The 22970-nt window shown below is 37.5% G+C and overlaps 1 protein-coding gene and 1 non-coding gene across 2 annotated transcripts in view; both read right to left on the minus strand.

The window, feature by feature from the left end:
* RAB3GAP2 (RAB3 GTPase activating non-catalytic protein subunit 2) overlaps positions 1-22970 on the minus strand; it is a 98585-nt gene that overhangs the window by 31997 nt on the left and 43618 nt on the right. The window contains exons 8-19 of the mRNA XM_008544457.2: positions 20622-20721; positions 18258-18356; positions 11433-11581; positions 10517-10596; positions 10300-10389; positions 8771-8910; positions 6771-6987; positions 6057-6200; positions 5747-5829; positions 5335-5399; positions 2409-2499; positions 1191-1318 (exon numbers count right to left, since the gene is read on the minus strand). Of these exons, the coding sequence (XP_008542679.2) occupies positions 1191-1318; positions 2409-2499; positions 5335-5399; positions 5747-5829; positions 6057-6200; positions 6771-6987; positions 8771-8910; positions 10300-10389; positions 10517-10596; positions 11433-11581; positions 18258-18356; positions 20622-20721 (1386 nt within the window). The remainder of the gene's footprint in view (positions 1-1190; positions 1319-2408; positions 2500-5334; positions 5400-5746; positions 5830-6056; positions 6201-6770; positions 6988-8770; positions 8911-10299; positions 10390-10516; positions 10597-11432; positions 11582-18257; positions 18357-20621; positions 20722-22970) is intronic.
* Positions 16253-16384, minus strand: LOC139080704 (small nucleolar RNA SNORA36 family). Its single transcript, XR_011535419.1, has one exon. It is a non-coding gene; the product is annotated as a small nucleolar RNA SNORA36 family (small nucleolar RNA).

Below are 22970 nucleotides of genomic sequence, written 5' to 3' on the forward strand. Positions count from 1 at the left end.
ACCTATAATCCCAAAGATAAAAAAGATGTTAGAATGTGCAAGCTGTTTCCATTAGAGAGAGAAAAATTCTCCCATTTTTCTGTTTAAAAATTTTTATTCATGTATGTATATTTAAAATAAAAGGCTTCCACTTTAAACCTCAATTAACTTTCAGATATACCAGATAATTTTTTTAAAGCATTACTAGTGACTTGACAAATCACTAAAATCATCTTAGTAATAATTTTCCTTTAGGTAAGTAGAAGACATGAGGCCGTGAAGCCAGGTGACCTGGCCACGGTCACACAGTGATCTGAGGAGAAGAGAGGACAGTATTTCTCCCCATTCTCTATTAAGGAAGCTTCATTTCTCTGCCTGGAAAGTAAGAATTTTGTATACACTCTTCAGAAAGGAGCAATGCTGCACTGTAAGAAAGCTCACAAGGTGCTGTCACTCGTTCATGTTTTGTGGAATACAAACATAGAACATGTTTTGTGGAACACAAACGTAGAACTGTGTAGTCATGCATCACTTAACGACGGGGATATGTTCTGAGAAAGGCGTCATTAGGTGATTTTGTCGTTGTGCGAACATAGTAGAGTGCTCTTACACAAACCTAGATAGTACAGCCTACCGTACACCTAGGCTGTATGGTACTAATCTTATGGGACCTCTGCCGTATATGTGGTCCGTCGTTGACTAAAACAGCACTATGTGGCACACAACTGTAATTAGCTTAAACACTCTGATGTAAGATAGAATATCTTTTAAATGTATTTCATTATGTAGTACACAACAGAGCAAGCTGTATGAGTTTGCTAACAATGACAACATAGAAAAACTGGTCTCTTCTGTTTGGCAGAATCATTTTTTTTTCTTTAAAAGAAATTAAAGTTTTGCTACTTCAGTGAACAGAATATATTTTAATTGTCAAATCTGGTCTAGAAATTGTACTGTAAGAACCTCAAAAGACAAATTGAGAAAAACCAAATTCTTCTAGGGTAGCAAAAATGGATTAACAATACAATTCAATATTCTAGCATAAATATAAATTTAGCAGTAAGGCACAGAGTCAGCAGGGGGTCTTGAAAAGAAAACATACTTTTACATTTTATAAAAATTCTTAATTTTCTTACTACTTTACTACCAATTAAAAAAGTTAAAAATAATCAAAGAGATTATTTTGTATAATAAGTAATGGGATTACTCACCTTATCAGAGAATGGCGTGTCTGAATGAAAATCAAGGGAATTTAATTGACTGACAGACTCATAAAGATGAAGTAATTTCAGTTTATTGGCACAAAACTGCAGCAATCCTTCATCAACAGACTCAAGCTCTAAAAGGGAGGAAAAAAACACATTAAAGAGATATATTTAACAGACTCATAAAAAGGCTTTTCTTTCATTAAATCTCAATACTATTATATAATTCCCTGATGTTCTATTTTATTAAATATTTGGATGCTTAAGCTACAACAGATTAATAAGGAAAAGACAATTTTTCCATCATGGCAAAATGTCTAAATTTTTAAGTAAGATGGTCTAATGGTAAGGGAAAAAAAAAAAAGAAAAAGAAAGAAAAAAGAACTCCTTAGTGAAATACTCAAATTTAAAGAAAGGATCTGGAAACAGCTTTGAAAATGTTCTCCCTCTTCCCATAACCCACATGCTGCCTGTTATGCTCCCACGCTGAGGACAGACAGACAGAAAGCTGCCTGGCTCTTCCTGCTCTTGTGGTTGACAAAGATACCATAATCCTACCAGAAACTGTGGACTGTGACAGATGTAGCCTCGAGAAAGCCTGGCAAAGGGACCAAAAATAGAATCCCACTTAATGTGCTCCATCAATCAGGTTTTTTTCAAGATTAATGCTGGAAAAATACTCACTTTCTATACCATACATTTTTGTATGATAATTTAAATACTTATATCTAATAAAAAACCAAATATTTATTCTTTAAAAAGGCAGACATTGAAAATCCCCAAGAACTTTTACTCAGGATACAGTAAACTCAAATATTATGTAAGCTGTTACGGCCATAATAAAACTTAGCATACTAAATACTTGAAATTTTTAGGAATCTCACTAATAGGTAGAACTTGAAACTAGTGATGATTTCATGGATTCTCAACAATAGTGTTTGGTTTATTCCCAGCATAGTGCAAGATTTTTTTTTTTTTTTTTTTGGTGAGGAAGAATAGCCCTGAGCTAACATCTGTTGCCAATCTTCCTCTTTTTGCTTGAGGAAGATTGTCCCTGAGCTAACACCTGTGCTAATCTTCCTCTATTTTGTATGTGGGATGCCATCACAGCACGGCTTGATGAGTGGTGTGTAGGTCCACACTCAGGATCTGAACCCAAGAACCCTGGGGTGCTGAAGTGGAGCAGGAGAACTTAACCACTAAGCCACTTGGCCAGCTCCTTACCTTGACTTTTTAAAGTGTCCATTAAAGTCTGAGTGATGTTTCTAAGGCAGGAAAATGGTAAACGTTCACTTGCCAAAATGCTTTCCAAAGCCTAGAGGAAAGATATTGAGCAATTCTAATTAGAAGGCAATGATTTTTTAAAAAATTTTATATTTATGCCTATACTTTCACTACCCCAAGTTTCAAAGGGAAACTCCACTTTTAACATGTTTGACTATACAGACCTAAGAATTAAAGTTGTATCATATGTAATATGTAATCAATTTCATGCCATGCTAAACATGGTATAAGGACACAAAGTCCAGACTGAGAATGAAACAACTAGAAGGTACCTGATGTTTAACAGAATGGTCAAGACAAAATAGAAACAGAGATAAAGCTATTCACCAATAAGAAGAGGCTGATAAATCTATACTGCTTAAGTACAAATGACAAGCAGGGGCTATTACTGTCATGTCCATAATAAAAACTGACAACAACTTAACTACTGCTTAATTACTGCATATGAGTGTGGCTGGCTGATCTATAGGCCACGCTAGATATATATACTCCCTACTTCACCCCACCTACCCCTTCCTGGCCCCCAGTAGGTATTTAAGAGCCCTCATCACCAATTCCAAAATATTTCTTTATGCCTAAAGAAGTAACCATCAGAATCACGAATAAGTTAGACACAGCAGCTAAAGTGCATACTTATTCTGTCATATTAGCACTTTACACTATTTATTTTATTTTTTTGTTGAGGAAGATTTGCCCTAAGCTAACATCTGTGCCGGTCTTTCTCTATTTTGCATGTAGGTCGCCACCAAGCATGGCCGCTGACTAGTGGTGTAGGTCTGCGCCCAGGAACCGAACCTGGGCTGCACTGAACTTAACCACTAGGCCACGGTGCCAGCCAACCTACATTAATTTTTATTGATGAGCTTAGTTTAAAAGGTAGGCTGAGAATGTGGCATAAGACAAATATCAGATCATGACACAACCTCTGTGTGTCTGTGGGGGAGATGGACTTGGATGGTGGCTCAAGAGCTTGGTCAAACCTATGATGAGGCAACCACATGGAGGATATAAAGACAGAGACGGAAAGAGGCAAATACCCAGGAAGAAGTAATCTGCCTCTGTTCTGTCTACTACGACACAAGCTGCCAGCTGGCTTACTTTCCCATTATTCAGTCTTCCAAAGCCTGAATTGGTTTCTTTTCTCCCTTTAGTGTCGTAAAACAATATACAACTTTCACTATTAGCTTTCCAGTATTTTTATAAAATTCATAGCTTTGTACATAATTCAGTAGTATAATAAAAAAAATCAAGAAGACAGTGTGCACTATGCTAAAGTTTCCAATTTTGTTGCTCTGTGACATAAGATAAGAAGAAAGATGGTATCAGAATGAGAAGACTTGTTTGGGTTACAACCCTCCTTTTCTGCGACAGATTCCCTAAGCTGCCTCTCTAGCTGCCCACCTTGAAATCAGAGGGTCATCTTTCATAACTGAGACTTTACCCTGAGGAAAATGAGAGCCAATTAGCACTGTCAGGGGAATGGAAAACCCCATTAAAAACCACAGGGACTCGCCTGTTCTACAACAAAACAATCAAAAGTGTTTTTAAAAATTGACTGCAACAGTAAAGTAAAAGGGGTGAAAAGAAATCAGTGTTCACTGACTTCTCCCATGTATCTGACATTATTTGAGATGCTGTGGATTATGAAAATGATGTATTTTCATACATCATTTGAAGGAGCTTAAAAGAGGTAAATAGGAAAAAGTTGAGGAGCTATGACCAATATACATGAAATAGTTAGAAAACAAGGAGTCCTTGGCTATCTGACTCTGATTAAAACTAGAGCAGGAGTTCAGAGGTGTCCAGGGGATTTGAGTGTCACGTAAGAAGGCGCAGAGTTAGAACTTGAGCAGCATTATGAGGAGTTTGGACCAGAGAAGTGGGAGTAAAAGAAATCACAATGAGTTATCATATTATAACTGCAAGCCTGGCAAAGGGCAAGTCTGACAAAACCATGAGATGTTGAGGCTACGGGGCAACAAAGCGTCTTATATGCTACAAGAGGGAACAGAAATTAGTATGAGTATTTTGAGAAGCAATGTATCATCAACTAGTGCAGCTGAAGAAGCTCATACCCTACAATCCCACTCTTAGGTATAAACTCGAGAGAAACTCTTGCATATGTGCACCAGGGCACATGCACAAGGATAATCATAGTATTGGTGTTTGTAAGAGCAAAAACACTGGAAACAACCTAGATGTCCACTGACAGGAGAGTGAATGAATAAATGATAGTCACCAAGTGGGATTCACACAGGACAGTGCATGAATCAACGTTAGCTCCGTGTATGAACACAGAGGACTCAGAGAAACATAATGCTGAAGAACAGAGTAAGTCACACAAGAAGACATGGAGCATGACTCCATTTACATAAAGCTTTAAAAGGCAGAAAATGCATCACTATGTTTTAAAAGAGTCATGAAGAAATGATATAACCATAAAGAAAAGCAAAAGAGAGAGAAACAAAATTCTGAACACTGGTCACCTTAGGGATGGGAGAAGAGGCTGGGATGGAGGAGAGACATGCCAGGCTCTTCAGAGTTCCTGTAACACTCTGTTTCCTAAGGTGGGTGGTCACACACATGTGGTTGCTTTACTATTATTTAATCTGAATATGTGTTATGTGTAGATTTGAGTGTGTGTGTGAATAAAACACATGCACTTGCGTGTACCGTAATATTAATTTGAAAGAAAGAGACAAAAGGAACTTCTACATGGGAATATAAAAAAGGATGAACATGAATAAAAACATGAAAAGAAGACTTTAGCCTGTCATGTTTAGAGGGAAATAGGGAAAAAAGGTTTTCTTAAGAGGGATATGGGAAAGCTACTCAGCAGGATGGTTCATATATTATAAATGCTTACCTGTTTTTTGGTTGCAGGGTACTTAATATCAAGAATTAATTCCTTTATTTCAGTTTCAATCAAATCTAGAAAGAGAAAATTAACCAAAGTAAATTTTTCACTTCTATTACACGTAAACTTTATTCTGGAAGAAAAATGCACATATTTGTACCATCAGTTTACAGGATTTCTAGGTTCTCTCAGGAATTACTGTTTCACTGTTACAAATTTTAACCCTCCCTAGATGGCACACTTCATCCTTACAAAGCAATTCCAGTAAAAAGTACAGGTGATTACTGGTACCTCACCTCACTCCAAAAAGGAGATGCAATAGCTCACAAACACACTGGAGTGTTTTGATTGCTCCATTTAGAATATTCTATTAAAAACGACATAACAGTATGCTTTCTTCTTTCTGTTAAACGGTACATACCGAGGCTGGGAGATTTTGTTTTCAGTAAGGCTCCTAGTTTCTTAACTAAGTGCATGTCCTTGGCTCGTTCACTCTTCTTATCACTAAAACAATAAATACAACAAATTCTTACAGAATGTGAAACTGTTTTCCTTCTAATTTTCACATGCTCCAAATTTCTTTTTCCTTCATATTCTTCCTATTTAACTTTAAAGGTATCAGTCTAATGAGAAAAGAAAACAAAACAATAACCGCAAAACAAATCGCAAAATAAGGGAGTAGGCAAAGTCAGCAAAGGGACATTAATAAGCGGACACTCCGTTAACCTTACCTCAATGCTAAATGGAAAGGGACATTGACTGTTTTCACACCTCCAGACACTGGATCAACAAGACAGATCTGGTAAGTCTGTGGCTGCCAACTCTGACTGGTAACATTATTTAAGCCCATTATTTTATAGCCAGGATACAGAAGCCTGAGAAAATCACATACCAACATGGTAAAAAATACTAGAGAAAGAAGAAATTCCCAAAGGTGCTTTTATTATAGCTAAGGACCCCTACATTATCATCAATTCAGGAGCATTAATATGGCAAATAAATACTGATACCAAAAATATAAGTAAAGTAGAACTTGACTGGCTGAGTTCTATCTTGTTAAAATGTGCTGGAAAATTAAAGGAACACAATCAGGCCTCTGCTGCAATGGCAAACAAGGCGTTCACCCCTCTTAACATCATCACCAGGGGAATCTGAAGGAATCTTTCCTTCAGAGCCTCCACGGCGTAAGCAAGGGATGGGGAGAAACGGCGGCACCAAAGCTGACTTTAATTCAGCAGCATATCATGCCTGATTTTCAATAAGATTCCTTCATTATTAAATACTTAATCCTTAATTACATACCAAGCGCTTGCAGGAAAAACCACAATAAAGAACATTTCAATTCTCAAACAACCTGCAATCTAATAAGTAGCTTTAATAAAAGCTTCCCTTCAATAAAAGCATTCCTGTTTGTAACCAGGAGAACGCCAGGGGCTGCAGCTCACCTGCAGTGCTTTCCCACGTTGAAGGCGCCTACTCTAGGCCCCTGCTGTGTGCTCCACACTTCTAAGATTCCCCTTCTTGGCGCATAGATCACGAGGAACTGAGCTACTCGACTTGGACCCTGAGTGTTCCCAAAGGGGGAAAAATCTACTTTCTCTGGTACTCTTTCGTGGAGGTCCTCTACAATCTGGATCCAACCAGTCTGTGCATCCCGATACCCTTGGAGACAGAGGAAAAGCAAAGTTAATTAGTTTATTTATCTAAGTTCAATATCGGCCTTCTGAAGCACTCTGGGATATTTTTCTTGGGGGGGGCTAGTTAAGAAAAGCTATAACACTATGTTATCTTTTTATTATGAAATATCTTAATCATAAAATAGTAATAATTATAATAAACACTGAGTTAATCACCAAGTCTTATTACATCTTAATATTTTGCTATAATTGCTTCCAATCACTTTTTTTCTTTAAAAACACGTATCACTGAAACCTCATGAGTACCTTTCCCTGATCCCATTCCCTTTCCTCCCTCTCTTCAAAAAATTCTGGGGTTTTTATCAGGTTTGGATTTAAAACAAAAGTCCAGTTAAAATATAAGAAAAAGATCAAAGTGATTTCCTGCTATTCCAGTCCCCAGGTGGTACGCAGAGAGAGGGAAAACATGGGCCGTAGAGGGATGGGAGGAAGCTCCCGCAAGTGAGAAGAAAGACACAGCTGACGCTGTCTTCCATTTAGGGTGGTCCTTCTCACAGGTAATTGATCCCTCTCTCCCTCTCTCCTCGGTATGGGGAGGACACTGACTGCACCAGCCCCAGAATGACAGACAACAATGCCAGCAATAAGATCACCATCCTGGATCTGGACCAGCTGGCACACCTATGTCTTCCATATTCTGGAAAAGTCTTGCTGAGAAGATACCCTTGAGGTTATTTCAGAAGACAAACACCAAGGAGAAATGATGTACCTGCAGCACGGAAACTTATTTCTACAGACACAAACACGTGGCAGGCAAACACTGCAGGAATTCTTTGGCAAGAAGGTGACAATGGACTCAGTCTGGTCCAGAGTAACTTAATGTCCTTGAATCCATTACTCCTCACATTGTTAAGTACAGACCACATGGCACCAGAACTGCAGTTTCCAAACAGGAGTCTGTGCTGACACGTTACTATTCTGGATGATTCCAAACAATGTATTCTCCACTTCTTCCTTAGTCAAGGAGATTTTATTTTGTTCTGGTTGACAATGTGCCTAAATATTTTCAAGTCTCCCTTATAGTTAGGTATGACCACGTGACTAAGTCCTGGACAATGTATTTAGAAAAAGGTTGGAAGGACTTCAGGAAGTATCTTCAAAATGGACTGACTTAGCTGACAGTTCTTCCTTTCCCCTTGTTTCTTCCTGGAATGCAGACAGGAGGGCTAGAGCTCCAGCAGCCATCTGTACCATGAGATAACTTTGAGCGGGGAAGCTACACAGATGGAGACTGGGTTCCTGAGGATATCACATCAATCCTTTACTGGGGTCTGTTATTAGCAGCTAAATGCAACTCCTAACTGGCATAGTTACCAAGAAGCTAAGTGAACTGACCCAAGCATATGGATATGGAAGTCAAGTCAGCAAAGATGGATTTTGCTAGGTTTTGCTTACTTAAATCCGAAAGACTTGGCATTATAGATTTGAGGAGAACATTTCACTCAAGTACAGCCTTGAAAAGTGGAATGAATGTAGCAGGGGCAAGAAACTGAATTCAGGAATTGACAGTGAGAATGGAAAGAGGTTAAAAGTCCCTAAAAGTTGATCAGACTTAAAGGATACATCAACTGGACAACTAGATCAAGTGTTGCTGATCTGAGTTCATGTCCAAAACCGAAAACAAAGCATAAACATAAAGGAGTAAGTAAACAGTTTTATCAACCAGAAGCTAAAGGACGATCATGTTGCTCAACAACTGGGATAAAAGGAAAATCCACTTTCTTTCTGGATGTTTTGTAAGGAAATACCTTTCCACATGCGTATTGCAATTCCTCTAGCTACATCCAATAGAATAACTCTGCCAAAATCATCTGTCACTGCTGCCAGTGTGTTACATGGAGACAGACATATACTTTCACCATGGCGTCTAGAATCTGGAAGTCCAAACCTGATATTTAAAAGAAAATAAAAAGCTCAAATCACATTCCAATCTAGAAATATATAACAGAATAATAAAATGCACAAATAAAATAGGCCAAATTTGTTTTTATATGAACTTTGCATGGACTAATAGTTAACTTATTAACTAATCATAGCTGATATTTTGTATTATAAAATACATAAAGAAGTTTCTTCTACTATAAAATGAAAACACATGTTTTATTTCACAGATTTTCTATATAGAAGTCCACAACCTTATATTTTTAGAGAACATCAAGTATAACTATCTTTCCTTGACTGAGTGGTAGTCATGTCATAGGAAACAACATCTTCACAACCAACAAAATTTTAGAATGCTTTGCCTCCTACACAGGCATCTTTCATCTATTTTAAGTTCTTATTCCTAATCTGTTCTCTTTTTTGCTAGATTTCATATCTTGCTGACACCAATGTATCTGCCTGAAGCAAGAACTTTCCTTCTAAATAGTTCTCTCTAAACTGCTCTTAGTCTATAACCAATCTTATTAGAACTGTGAGTAAAATAAAAGTACAGAGGTACTGAGCAAGGACCCAGAGAGCTCACTTTCAGAAAAGTCCCTGAGACCAAGTGCGCAAACTTTCTTACATCTATTTGGATGCACAGGCCATTTGGCTTGTTTCTTGATTCTTGCATGAATTTAGAAGATGTGATGTGTTATAACATAACATTTTAAAATAAGATGAAAAAACCTTAGAAGATAAATCTCAAGAAATTTTAATAACAGATAATTAGTTATATTTCTTTAGTTGAAGACTATCTAAAAAAGGGAGGAAGTTTTTATTTTCCTTCATGGTAGAACTTTATATTGGGTAATAAAAAATGATTTAAAAAATAAAATCAAGTAAAAACCATGCCTTTCCCCCTCTAAAACCTGATGAATACACTAGATATCCTGCAGCCCTGCTGAAGTAAGCAAGGAGCACAAACCAGCATTCTAAAAAGTGCCTGAATGCACGTGACACCCGTTTTTGTTTTTTTAAGAGAAATCACTAGGTACTTTTGAAGTTTATACAGCTTACTGACAAACTAAACCTTTTAAAGTAAGAAATTCAACAGCTCTCACAAAACTAATTTTCCTGTACTTAAGCTAAGTTCATAGGTGTTTGTAAAAAAGCAGACTCCACAGATAGCAACTGAGACCTATTACATCACAGGAAAGAGCTGTGAACAAAATGGGCAAGAACCACTGTCCTCATGGAGTTTGCCTTCTGGTGGAAAAAATATCCCACATGAATGACTTTCAGAAGCTCCAAAGACTCATGAGATCAACAAATCCGTTAAGCACACTGAAGGACCATAAACTGCACAGTATACTTCTAAAAATATGAAAATTCAAGAAGAGCACGATGGACTTGCCTTACAGCTAATGGGGTGGCTGGTTCCACCTTGGGCTTTTGCTTTTGGACAGCTTCTTCTTCGTGCTTACTTTTCCAACCAAGCCAACCACTGAAAAGAAAGCAAGCTTAGAATAAAAACAGGGCTTCCAGCGTTTCAAAGTGCAGACTCTCAAAATATATTAAAACCAAGCTAGATACAAATTAGATAATTTTCAATGTAATTGTTATGTAATTACCTGGCAGCATTAAATAGAGCTGAAGTGAGTTTACTGGCAACTGCTAGTGCAACATGAGATAACAATGGCTGTGTGCTGCCCTGAAAAACAGAACATTTGAAAGCAAACAGCTACCACAGAAAGAAAATATACTTTCTAAATAATGCTTACTTTAAAAAGTTTTGAAAAGTTGTAAAGGCTGGACTAGCAACAATATTCAGCATCTTTGGGAGGGTACCATAAAAACTTTATTTTAGGAGATAGCAGTATAATCAAAAGTTTTAACTCTATACTTTAAAAGTAAAATCATTAGTAGTCTATTTCATCTTTTAGGATTTCCCTCTTTAAATCGTAATTTAATTAAAAAAATTAAACTAGGACATTAAGATGGCATTATTCTAGCAGAAGTATGGATTTCATCTACACACATCTTTTCTCTTTTTGTTAAATATATATTTTTATTAAAGTAAAAAGATAGTTTAGACAGTTCTGAGAAGTGTGCTTTTTAAACAAGAAATAAGAGCTGTCAGATCCAACACCTAACTTTCTCATATTTTAGTAAGCAATTACACCAACTAAGCTGGCAGCTTTTTCTGTCTTTACAATTCTTCATTTACTCAAATCCTTGGTGGGGTGACATCATTAACAGCCCCAAGTTTCTAACTATTGTACCAGTATTTAAAGACCACTCAACTGTCCAAGAACTCAGGGCATCAGAATCAAAGAAGTTTGTTTGTTTGATATTGATTTTAGCACCTTTTCAGTTAATCTAAAGAATTTAGAAGAAAGTGAGTTGGGACTAATTTTAGCTTAAATTGAAACGTAGAAATGTAAACTGCTTAATCTTTCTAAGGCTAAGTTACCATATCCAATTTGCAGACAAGTTGAAAAATCAAGTAAGGATGGCCTTACTTAGGATCAGTGACAAAATGCTTACCTCTAAAGCATAGAAGAAGCCAGTAAATGGACTGGACCCTACAGTGATATACTGAGACATGGCGGGTGGACTGTTTTTAATTGCTGCATTAAATCCACCTATATTGGAGGCAGTCTTCATTTGATCAAAAGGGGACAGAGTCATAATACCTAATGACAACACAACAACAACACGTGATTTGAACACAGTGAAATGACATTGTCATTGTAGGTCATTAAATTTTTACTTCATTCTAAGATGCTAACTGCTTAGTTTTATTTAACAGACAAAAGTCAGTTTTAAAAGCTACAAAATCGATGTCATAAAATATTCATAAGATATCAGAATTGCCATCTATCATTTCCTCTAAGCTATTAAAAAACAAAATTTAAATATCAATTTTTTAAACAGACACAAAATTCAATGGTACAAGAAGTGTATAGTCCACCTATACTCCAGGTATCAGTTCACACCTTAGAGGCAACAATTGATACAGTTTCTTATGCTGCTTTCCAGAGACGTTGTACATATATAAATGACAGCACATCAAATAAAGTGACGTGTGCCTTGGTTTTTTTTCTTTAATAAAATACCAAGGAGACATGTCTCATTCTCCTCAGTCACTCAGAGCATCCCACTGTGTGGCCATCCTATAATTGATTTGACCTACTGATGTTCACTTAGGTTGTTTCCCATCTTTTGCCACTACAAATAATGTTGCAGTATATATCCTTGACATGTCTTTGCAAATCCATAGAGGTCTACCTGTTTGGTAAATTTTTATTAACAGAAGTGCAGGCTCAAAGATGATCTATATTTTAAAAAAAATTTAAGTATTATTCCACTGCATTCCATAGAGGTAGTGTTAATTTACACTCCTGCCAAGAAGGTGACACAGCATCTGTGCTCCCATACCCTTCCCAACACAGTGAAAACAAACACTTTCAAATATTTACTTCATAGTCCAGAAATCCCCACCCATTTATAATGAAGAGCTACTTTTCATTTCCCCAAGGCTCTGGGAGCACAAGCAGACAGACTGAATGCCGACATCCACACGCCTACGTGGAACAGCCGAGGAAAAACCAGTGTTATCTAAATTCACCTGAGCGGCAGGGAGAGAAAGACGGGGAGGATGTGGGAAGTAAAGATCTGCTGCTAGATTCCAACACACGTGGATTCAGGCAGTGCCTTCAAACCCGGGTACTCACACGGTCCATGAAGACACCTGGCTGAGAGGTTCTGAACTCAAATATACTATACGATGGAACACCATTTATCCTAGTTTTCATTTATAGGTACTGCCTCTACTTTGCCTGCAAACAGTCAAAAAATGTACTCCTCCTGAAGAAAAGTTCTGGGAAAGGAAATAATTTTAGGAGTTCATAAGCAAACCATTTACTGGATTTAGGGATAAAAGGGATCAAATAATCTTGTAAAAGTTGGATGACTCTGAAAGATGAGAATGCTCGTCTCACATTCATGAATGAATACATGATTCAACATATAAAATGTTTTCACTACATGATAAAATTAGCATAAGTCTTGCCTGACTCTACCAGAACAAAATCAAAAGGGTGAACTGTGTGGCATATAAATTGAAATTTAAGTTTTAACATAACTTCTCTTCATACTCCTATACACTATAGGTGGGAGTATATGTTGCTACAAGCTATCTAGAGGACAATTTTGTAATACGTATCCAAAATTTTAAGTGAATTTATTCCAAAGAGATGGCTGATCCATTCTTTCCATCTTACCACTAGTGATCTTTTTCTTTCCACATTTGTCTACTTTCAATGCTATACCTTAGATACTGTCATCATCAATTATATATTCTTTGAAACCTTGATATCAAGCATATCACCTTTTGACCACCACCTCTTAGTTTTCCATCTTAATTATTCTAGTAACTTCCTGTAATAATTCCACAATTTCATTAAGAGTTTCAATTCATTAATCCTGCTATTTATCAAGCAATTCTTGTGATCACTTCCCTTGTTCTTAGATTCATGTTCCACCATAATCAAAACCCACCACTCCCCTGTCCCTTTCTCCCTCTACACACTTAGCTGGCTAAATCTCAACCTTTGTTGACCTAAACTGTCTGCATTCTCTGCTGTTTGCAGCAAAACAGCTGATCATTGCCAGAGAAAAACAACACATCTGGGTTTCAAAGGAAGGACCACAAACAAATGGGTATAAAAGACCAGCCCCAAATCCTACTATACTCCTTGACCCCTTCCCATGTCCCCAGTCTCTTGAAATCTCTTTGTTGAAGAAACCAGGCTGTTTGACACTGATTTCCCAAAGTCTAGGTTTTGCTGACTGCATTCCTGTACATTATTCAACATTCTGTCCTGTTCTCTATACTGCAGCAAATTGGTGGACTCTACAGGACTGTCGTCTTTTGAATACCCAATTTTAGCATTATTTTTCATTGACTTAAAGTAAATGAAGATACAGCTTATTTACAGGTCTTCCTCTTCTCCCCATAACCTTCTAATAAACCCATATCTCAACTTTTTTACGAAATTCACATTCACTGTTTTCATTATTAAGAATGCTGTAAACATTACGCACTGCTGCGACAGGCTGCCTACTGTAACTACATTTTCTTAGATGTGAATTTTTTTTTCCTGCAGTTATCGTTACCTTGTCATTTAGGGTTTTCCCTGAATGTCTGAGGCCTTCCCACACTTTGAAACATCTTAAATTTCCTCTTAATATAAATTTCCATAAAGTCAAACTCATTGGATAATTTTCTAGGTCTAATATAGTGGTTAAAGAAAGCCTCTGACAAAATGATACTTGTACAGAGACCTGAATGGAGTGAGGGAGAGAGCCACGTGGCTAGCTGGGTAAAATTTTCCAGGCAGAAGGAGCAGCAATTACAAATGCTCTAAAGCGGGGGGATGCTTGGTGTGTCAGGGGAACAAGGAGATCAGCATGGTAGAACACAGAGGTGGGGGCTGCTAAAGGAGATAAGGTAAAAGAAGTACCTAAACAAGACAACGTCAGGCCTTGTATGCCATTGTAAGGCTTTTGGATTTTATTAGGGATAAGATGGGAAGCCATTATAAGGTTGTGAACAGAAGAGTGACAAAAATATGATTTATATTTCAAAATAATCACATTAGATGCTAACTGGTGAACAGATTGTAAAGAGGGAAAAAAAGGAAGCAGAAAGACCAGTTAGAATTTTTTTCCTCAAAAGTTCAGCCAAGAGATGACAGTGCTTGGACCACTGTGCTAACAATGGCGAAGATGAGAAGTGGTCACATTCAGGACATACTGGGGTAGAGGCAAAAGATGGACTGGATAAAGAACACGAGAAAAAGACAAGAGTCAAGGATGACTCTAAATCTTTTGGTGTGAACACGAGAACAAGAAGAGAGATGATAAGGGAGACAGAAGAAAAAAAGGAGAGAGAGGTCTGATGGGAGGAAATCAAGAATTCTGTTTTGTATATGTTTAGTCTGGACACCCAGGTGGAAACATTCAGTAGGAGTTGGAAAATGAGTATGAAGTTTAAGGAAGAGGTTAGGACTGCAGATAAAAATGGAGATGCTGTGATTTGAATTCTTGTTCTTGTGCTTCTGATTTTTCAAAGTAGGGGGTGGAAATACTTTTTTCTTAAACCTACCCCAATCTGGCTTTCATCTTCACTGTTCCACTTAAACTGCTCATATCAGAGTCAATGAAGAGCTTTATGTTATCACATCCAATGGACTTTCCCCCTTTCTTGAATTCTATGAAGCACTCCACAGTTCACCACTCCCTCCCAAATATATACTGATAATCCAGACTTCCTCTCTGAGCTTCAGACTCATATATTTGACTGTCTACTTGACACCTCCACCTGAACGTATAATTGCATCAGAAGTTAACCTGTGAAGAACATGACTCTCAATTTGTCCACCTCAAATCTCTTTTTTCTCCTTATTCTCATTTCAGTAAACAGTCTAATCATCTACTCATTTGCTCAAATTTAAAAACCAAGAAATCCCCGAATCTTTCCTTTCTCTCATTTCTCAAATCCATCCCTTAGCAAGTGCAAAACATATCTCAAATCTATCTACCTCTCTCCAACTCCACGGCCTCCACCCTAGACAAAGCCGTCTCTCTCTCTTATTGAAACAAACTCCTTACTGGTCTTCTTGCTTTCACTTTTTATTTTACAGTCCTCCCTCTAAAAAGCAGTCAGAGGGATATTTTTAAATATCCGGTACCTAGAATCCATCAACAACATCCACTGCATTCAGGATAAAATCCGAACTCCTCATCCTATGTGATCTGACCCAAGTTCTCACCTCCAATCTTACGTCAGCCCATTTTCCCCTTAACTCTATACAGTCAAGTCCCACTGACCTCCTCTCTGTTTCTTTAACATTCAGGTCTTGAGGCCCCGCAAGCTTACTTCTTTGCTGCTCCTTTCGCTAAGAAGGCTCTTCCTCCACCTCTTTACATAACGGGCTCTTTCTCATCCTTCACGTCTCAGTCTGAATGTCACTTCCCCGGAGAGGCCTCTCCTCATCTGTCTACCTACAGTACCCTCTTCCTTTACTCTCCATCATAACCCTCTGCTTATTTTCCGCATGACCCATACTAACATTTTGATATCACCATATTTATTCATTTGGTTTGTTTATTGGTTGTCTCCACACTACCAGAGTGTAAGCTTGATCAGGGCAGGGGTCCGTCCTGTCTGCCTTGTAATTTCTAGCACCAATATTCGCGCCTGGGACATAACAGGTATTCATTTATTTGTTGAATGCATTTATCACACCTTTATATAAAGACACACATACAATAAAGTTCATTGTACCCTTTTTTTCCGACTTTGTAGGCTAGGAGATAAATGAATAGAGTAATATTTTCTATCCAATCAGTTTTCCTAGCCTGTTTCAATGTTCCAAAGTCTAATTAACAGAACAGGGAAGCTACCCTGAACTGCACTCAACACTTTGGAGACAGCATTTTTATGTTAGCAAAAAAGTAAAGACGAACTGAATGTCTATAATAAGGTATTTATCACAGAGTTTTCCATATAAGAACACACGACAATAAACTAAGGTGGTCTGTGTATCAGATATCTCCTGTTTGACCCTCTAGATTCACACTCCTTCCTTTTCCCCCTGCTTCTCCCAGGGGCCAGTGTGTGTAGATTATGCTGACTTCCACTTGGGTTCAGACAATGGGAAGCCCCATCAGGAGATCAAAGAAAGAAATGAGAACGAAGTCATGGTATCTATTTCCCTGTGACCCTTGAACAGAAGTCATCCTGCTCTTAGGGCGTTGATTTCACTCACTGTCTCCAAGTTCTAGAACTGCTCCCAGCTCTCATCCCTGTAGGTCGGAAAGTGGTTAACAGCTGGGCTGCTCAGAGTCCTAAGATACTGTACTACCCCTTGTGGTTGTCCTTTACCACATCTTTATAAATAGTTTCTGTGTGAATAAAATCCCTTTCAATTATCCCACATCAAGGATGCCATCTGTCTTCTGTTAGGACCCTGATAAAATGCATATTTAGCAAAACTGATGTGAAAAGTTCTTCATAATATGTTGATTAGAAAAAAGACTTTAATATAGTCGGCATTATTTAATCTTATTTATGAAAACACATCTCTCTACATCACCGTACACATATTACACATGCACTTACACACACGTCTGTAAAGATGTTTGTCAAAATGCCAATGGTGGGTATCTCTGGATGGTAGGATTTAAGGGGTATTTTTCCTTTTTCTTTTTCTCTTTATATATTTATGCACTATTTGAATTTTCAACAAGCATATACTATATTGATAAACAGAAAAAAACACATATACATTTTAAAATAGAATTTCCTTCTTCTCCATCCCCATTTCTACTACCTTAATTCAGAAGCCCATTACTCCTTACCAAGATTATTATAGCTTCCTTACTGCACCTAGTTTCTAGTCTTGACCCCGACTCTGCAGCCTCAAAACTTCCACCAGAGTGATTTTTCTAACAGGCTAAGTGATAATATTCTCTTGCTCAGAAATCTTCAATGGTTCTCAAAGTGGCTAGGAGAAAGACCTAAATTCCTCTGCCTAGTATATTAGACTCTTCAAAATCTGCCTCCTATTTACATATGTGGCCTCACTCTTGCCAGCTCACCTTGGCACCTTTTGTTTTTCTGGTACACAATGCACTTCCACCCCAAGCCTACGTACACAGTGGCAGGAATGCCTCCTCTGTGCTTGTTCTGTTGGTCAAGCCCTGCTCATTCTTTCAATCTCAGGTTAAAGTCAACCTCCTCTTCCTGATTTCCCCCAGTGCCCCTGATTTCTCTGCTCCCACCCTAGCTGGTCCACGCATCTACTACCACAATCATTATGCTGTGCTACTATAACTAGTTTCTTACATTTCCTCCAACTAAACTTAGCTGTCCTGACAGCAGGGACCATGTCTTTTCACCTCTGTATTCTCAATGCCTAACACAGTAAGCCCTGAAGTACTGGTTGCAAGAAGAAATCTACTTTTATCTATATTCTGCTGGTCTAAAGGTTACATTTTTAGAAGACTGATCTATACGATAATTACATGGATTAAACTTGTCCACAGAAAAATTAAGTCAAATGGTGAGTGACTTAAAACTGTACAATAATGCTGCTGAGGGCATAACTATTAAAACTGCAACCATTTCCTAGAGACATAAACCTACGATAATCTGTAAGTATGAACTAACTTCCAGGTGTCTCTCTAAAGGGAATGCATTTTCTTTTCACATAAGAATAAACGTACATTTCTAAAATAAGATACTTCAGCAAAAAAAAAAAAGCAGCAAATTCTGTAAGAATTTGAACTAGTAATGCTTACCAATACTAGCATGATCAATAATAGTGTCAATATCTTGTAGACCCCATTTCTTATAAGCTAACGGTGGTGGCTGTATGTTCTCATTGCCTGATGCTGCAGCTGTCAAAGACAAAAATCAGACAATCCAAACTTAACTACAATGCATAAAATGAAGTTTTATAAAAAAATCATTAAAATTGTGATAACTTGACTTATTACTCTAAAATTTCAACTAATAATAATGAAGCAAGTTAATGTAAAAAGGCATAAAGTGAGATTTATTTATGCCAAGAAAGTGCACATAAAATGAAAACACTACAAGAGTAAGTTGGCTGTCACAGGAGATTTTGGAACACTCAAGTAGTTAGAAAAGACTATTAACAATTCTAGACTATTACTAAAATTTAAGATGAATTCAAGCTGCAATTGTAGTGAAATAAGCAATTTCTCCCCCTTGAGAAAGACAGTGGATAAAATCCTGGGAACAGCAACCAGTGCCCTATTTGGTGAAAAACTAAAAACCTGATGCTCTATATGCCTGGCAGGAGCACACACACAGCAAGGTCTCTAAGGCAAGTAACTGAGGCCAGGCTTGATAGAAAGATAGCTTAACAGCAACAGCATCGCCAGAAAGAATTAACGCAATGCCGCTGTTCACCTATTTCCACCTAGTGAGTGAGTTATGAGAAAAAAAGCAAGTTACACCTTTTGCCATAGGTTTATGTAAATTCTCATGCATAAGAATACAGCTGGATTCTGGTTGCTTACTCTGGAAAGTGAGGAAAAGTACTTTAATAAAGAAAAATATAATCCTCTTGGGACTTCAGATTTGATAGTAAGGACAAGAAAAGAGAATTTTCCTACATCCCAAAATAAATGTCACAACAATTTGTGGCTAAGTAATCAGAATTCTTTTAGAGCAATTTACAGTAGGAGAGCACTAAGCAGCTTACTTACTTCTTGGGAGACAAAATGGCTTTATGGTATTATACATAACAAAATAAACAGGAATTCAAAAATAGTAAAAATTAAATGCTGACAATACCAGGTATAACACAATTGTCTATTTCTAGTTTATTTTATTGACGGAATTATTATTTACAGAAAACTGCCAGTCTCTTTGGGCACTTATATTAAATGGTGACTATTTTAAATTTTCCCAAGAAAATGACAATGACAGTGGGCTGCATTTAAATAATTTAAAAGATTATGAAAATAGGTATAAAAATTCAAACGAACTCTGACTTTATAGAAAATCTTGTACTGTTAAAGAACCACATAACCAAGACTTCAGGATTTTACCAATCACATCAACCCACTACAAAGACACTGAAAATTTTTCTAGTGCAATGTAAGATGCTGCATTTTTTTCCCTATAGGAAGTTACTTTACACCTTACAGTTTAGTTCTGGATTTATGAACAACCTTTATGAATCTGCAAACACATCCTATTTAACTTATATTTCCAGGCAGCTGTCTAAATCATTTAAGAGTTAAACTTTGTTTTAGGGCCAATAAGGCCCTTCTACCCAAAACCAGAAGAGGAAGTCAGCACTAGTACTGTATTTTCATTGGCTGTAATTAAGGCTTTTCTTCCTCATGTTTGAACATCTCTAAAACTGGGATCTTAAAATTGATGGTGTGTATTTCACTGGCAGCATTTTTGCTTCTTAGTGGTACATAAAATAACAGTGCATCTTATAATCAATAGCATCTTGAATTTAATGAAATACGATATCTTCTTCCAAAGACATAATAGCATCAGAATGTAAACTACAGGTAGTAAAAGTGAGACAGTTTTCACCCCCAACTCTGGAAATAATGTAGTTACCCATATGTACATTACGTTTAGGCCTCTAACTTCTCCATTCAGAAGTGTTCCAAGTTAGCCAAAAGAAACTGATATTCCGCCTGCCATAGGGAAAAATTCCCCTGCACACAGTGGTATCTTTACCCCTAGTGAGGACAGAAGCCATGTAGAATCACAAGACTTTAGAATATTGGCCCCCTAGCTGCTGATCTAGTGAGAAATTTGGTTCCTTAGCTAGATGCAATTAAATTCCTCACCCCAATGTTGATTCTCAACACAGGCACAAATCTCTCTCGTCACGGGCCAAGACCTATCGCTGTGTCAGTGAAGAAAGCCTGTGCTGGTCACACTCTCCACTGGCAAATGTCAAGAGTGGTGATGATTCAGTCCTTGCCATTATCTTACTAAGCAATCTACCCAACAATGCGGTCCCATTTTTACAGCAGCAGGTTTTTTTCCATAAATCTAGTTTGAAAGACCTTTTTAATTTAGAGGACACATTTAATTTTCTAAGTAGGTTAAATTAAATAAGACGAACATCATCAGAAGTTAAATACATCTTACTAAAAAATTACCTTTTGCTACCTGATTTCGACAAGCACGAAGAGATTGAAAAAGGCTAAATCCGTCAATAGTCACAATGGCAGCTGGATACAAGATACTTAACTCTTCATTCTATTAAAGAAGTAAGAAAGAAGAAAATAATACATTTTCATCATAGCCAGATAAGCATATCTGTTTTTCTATTATACCCGAATGTCATGATTAATGAAAAATAAAAAATATGATGACTAAACCACTGTCAACTACCAACAGACGAACAATGTGAGGCAAAGGAACAGTAAAAATAAACGGAAAATTAATTTCAGAATGTGTTTTGGTCAAGGCCTTAAAATTCTTCTCAAATATGAGCTTTTGTGCATGGTGAATAATACTTTCAGGACAGATGGTGAGATTAACAAAAAAAAGCATGTTTCATAAAAATGAAATATAGTTATTGTGCAGATAGGAACAATACATAAAAGTAGAAAGAAGAAAAAAGGAAACTCATCTGAAATCCCAGACATGTCTCAGTACACATCCTTATACGCTTTTGTATGACACTATACCACACACAGTATTCTATGAAATGTTTTTTATTACTCAATAATATGTCAATGATATTTTTCCATTTCAATAAGTGAGCAAATCACTTTTTGTCATGGCTATGCAGTATTGCATTATATGTACCAAAATTCAGTTCACCACTTCTTACTGATGGACATTGACTTTGGCCTCCTGCTCCCACTCTTGCTCCCTACAGTCTATGCTCCACACAGCCAGCATGATCTTCGTGAGACTGCAAATCAAACCACTCTCCTACTAAAACTCTCCAATGGCTTCCTCCTGCATTTAGAATCAAACCCGAATTCTTTAATCATGCCTGTAAGATCCGGCACATACCTCTAATGTCGTCTCTCCTTGCCCCTTGAATCACCTCAGTGCACCGAACGTGGCTGGACCTTCACCTCCCAGATCTTCACCTGCCTAATTCTTCTGATCACTCAGGTCTCAGCTCAAATGCAGCTACTCAGAGGGGCTGCTCCTGAGCCTCTGTCTCAAATAGCTTCTCCCTTCTCTTGCCACACTGCTATCTCATCAACATGATTACTTCCTCCACAGCACCTATCAGAGACCGGAATCATCTTCGTATCTCTAGTTGTTTATTGCTGGTTTCCCTCCACTATCCCCAAACAGTGAGCTCCATGAAAGCAGGAACCTTGTGTGCCTGGTTCATCAATTAATACATTTTCCTTATTATAAACATCACTGCAATAAACGTTCTTCTGTATGTATCTTTCCACATTACTTTCATGTAAATTCCCTCAAGTGGGTCTACTGGGTCAGGGAGTATTCACAATTTTTGTTTTCATTCACATTATTAAATTGCCTTCAAGAAAGTACCTATCACTTTATACTTCCACCAACAATACATGAGAGTGCCTGTTTCTCCATATTGTCACCAACAGTTTTGTTAATCTTCATCTTTGCCAACCGGAAAGGCAAAAAATTATCCAAATGTAATTGGTTATAGCTCTTAGATTATTATTAAGGTTCAAAATTTTATCATATGCTTTTTGACCAGTTATATTTCTTCTTTTGAGAATTGTCTTGCCCTTTTTCCACTGGATTAGTGGGCTGTTTCAATTTTTAAAAGAGATTTGTGGGCCACGAGGGGTGAGAGCCAGGGGGAAGGCAGCTGACTTGGGTGCTCAGAGCTCACATGATCCGTCCACAAGGCCAAGCTTGCGCAGTTCATTGAGCATGACAGTGGAGAGAGAGCCTCCTCATTGCCTTCGAGGAACTAATCACCAGCAAGTCAATTATCTCCAAAAACAGATGGTCTTCCTCAAGATACTAATACAAACATCATGGTCCAAAAGCTACAGAAGTTGTGCTAGGTTACAGAGATCTTTGTGCAGAAGCCACAGAAGTTTCTGTAACATTCTAGAAAGAGATCTCTCTTTGGAATCTTCTCCCGCAATGACCCACTGTCACCCCTACTACACTCATCGCCCCCAAAATTGAACTAGAGGAAATCTGCTCCCATGTTTTTTAATAGATTTGGGAGTACAGAGAAGAAGCAGCCAATATATAAATTGAGGTATCAGATCCAGAGGTGCTTATGCAGCATAGAGAGCAACAACAAAGACTTCTCTCTCCACGTTCAATAAGAATTATTTTTCAGCCAAAAGATTTTCGTCACTCACATAGCAAATAGCAAGCAAGTATTTAAATGATAATTACATTTTTTCCACCAGCTCTAAAAAAAAAAGAGTATTAAAGACATAACCAAGCTTAAAGTGTCTAAAGAATCTTCACCATCCAGAGAATCTGTAGAAAAATGGTAAACAGATCTTGAGAGATAATCTTCAATGAACAGA

Source organism: Equus przewalskii, chromosome 31 (assembly GCF_037783145.1).
Source record: "Equus przewalskii isolate Varuska chromosome 31, EquPr2, whole genome shotgun sequence".
Classification (NCBI taxonomy): domain Eukaryota; kingdom Metazoa; phylum Chordata; class Mammalia; order Perissodactyla; family Equidae; genus Equus; species Equus przewalskii.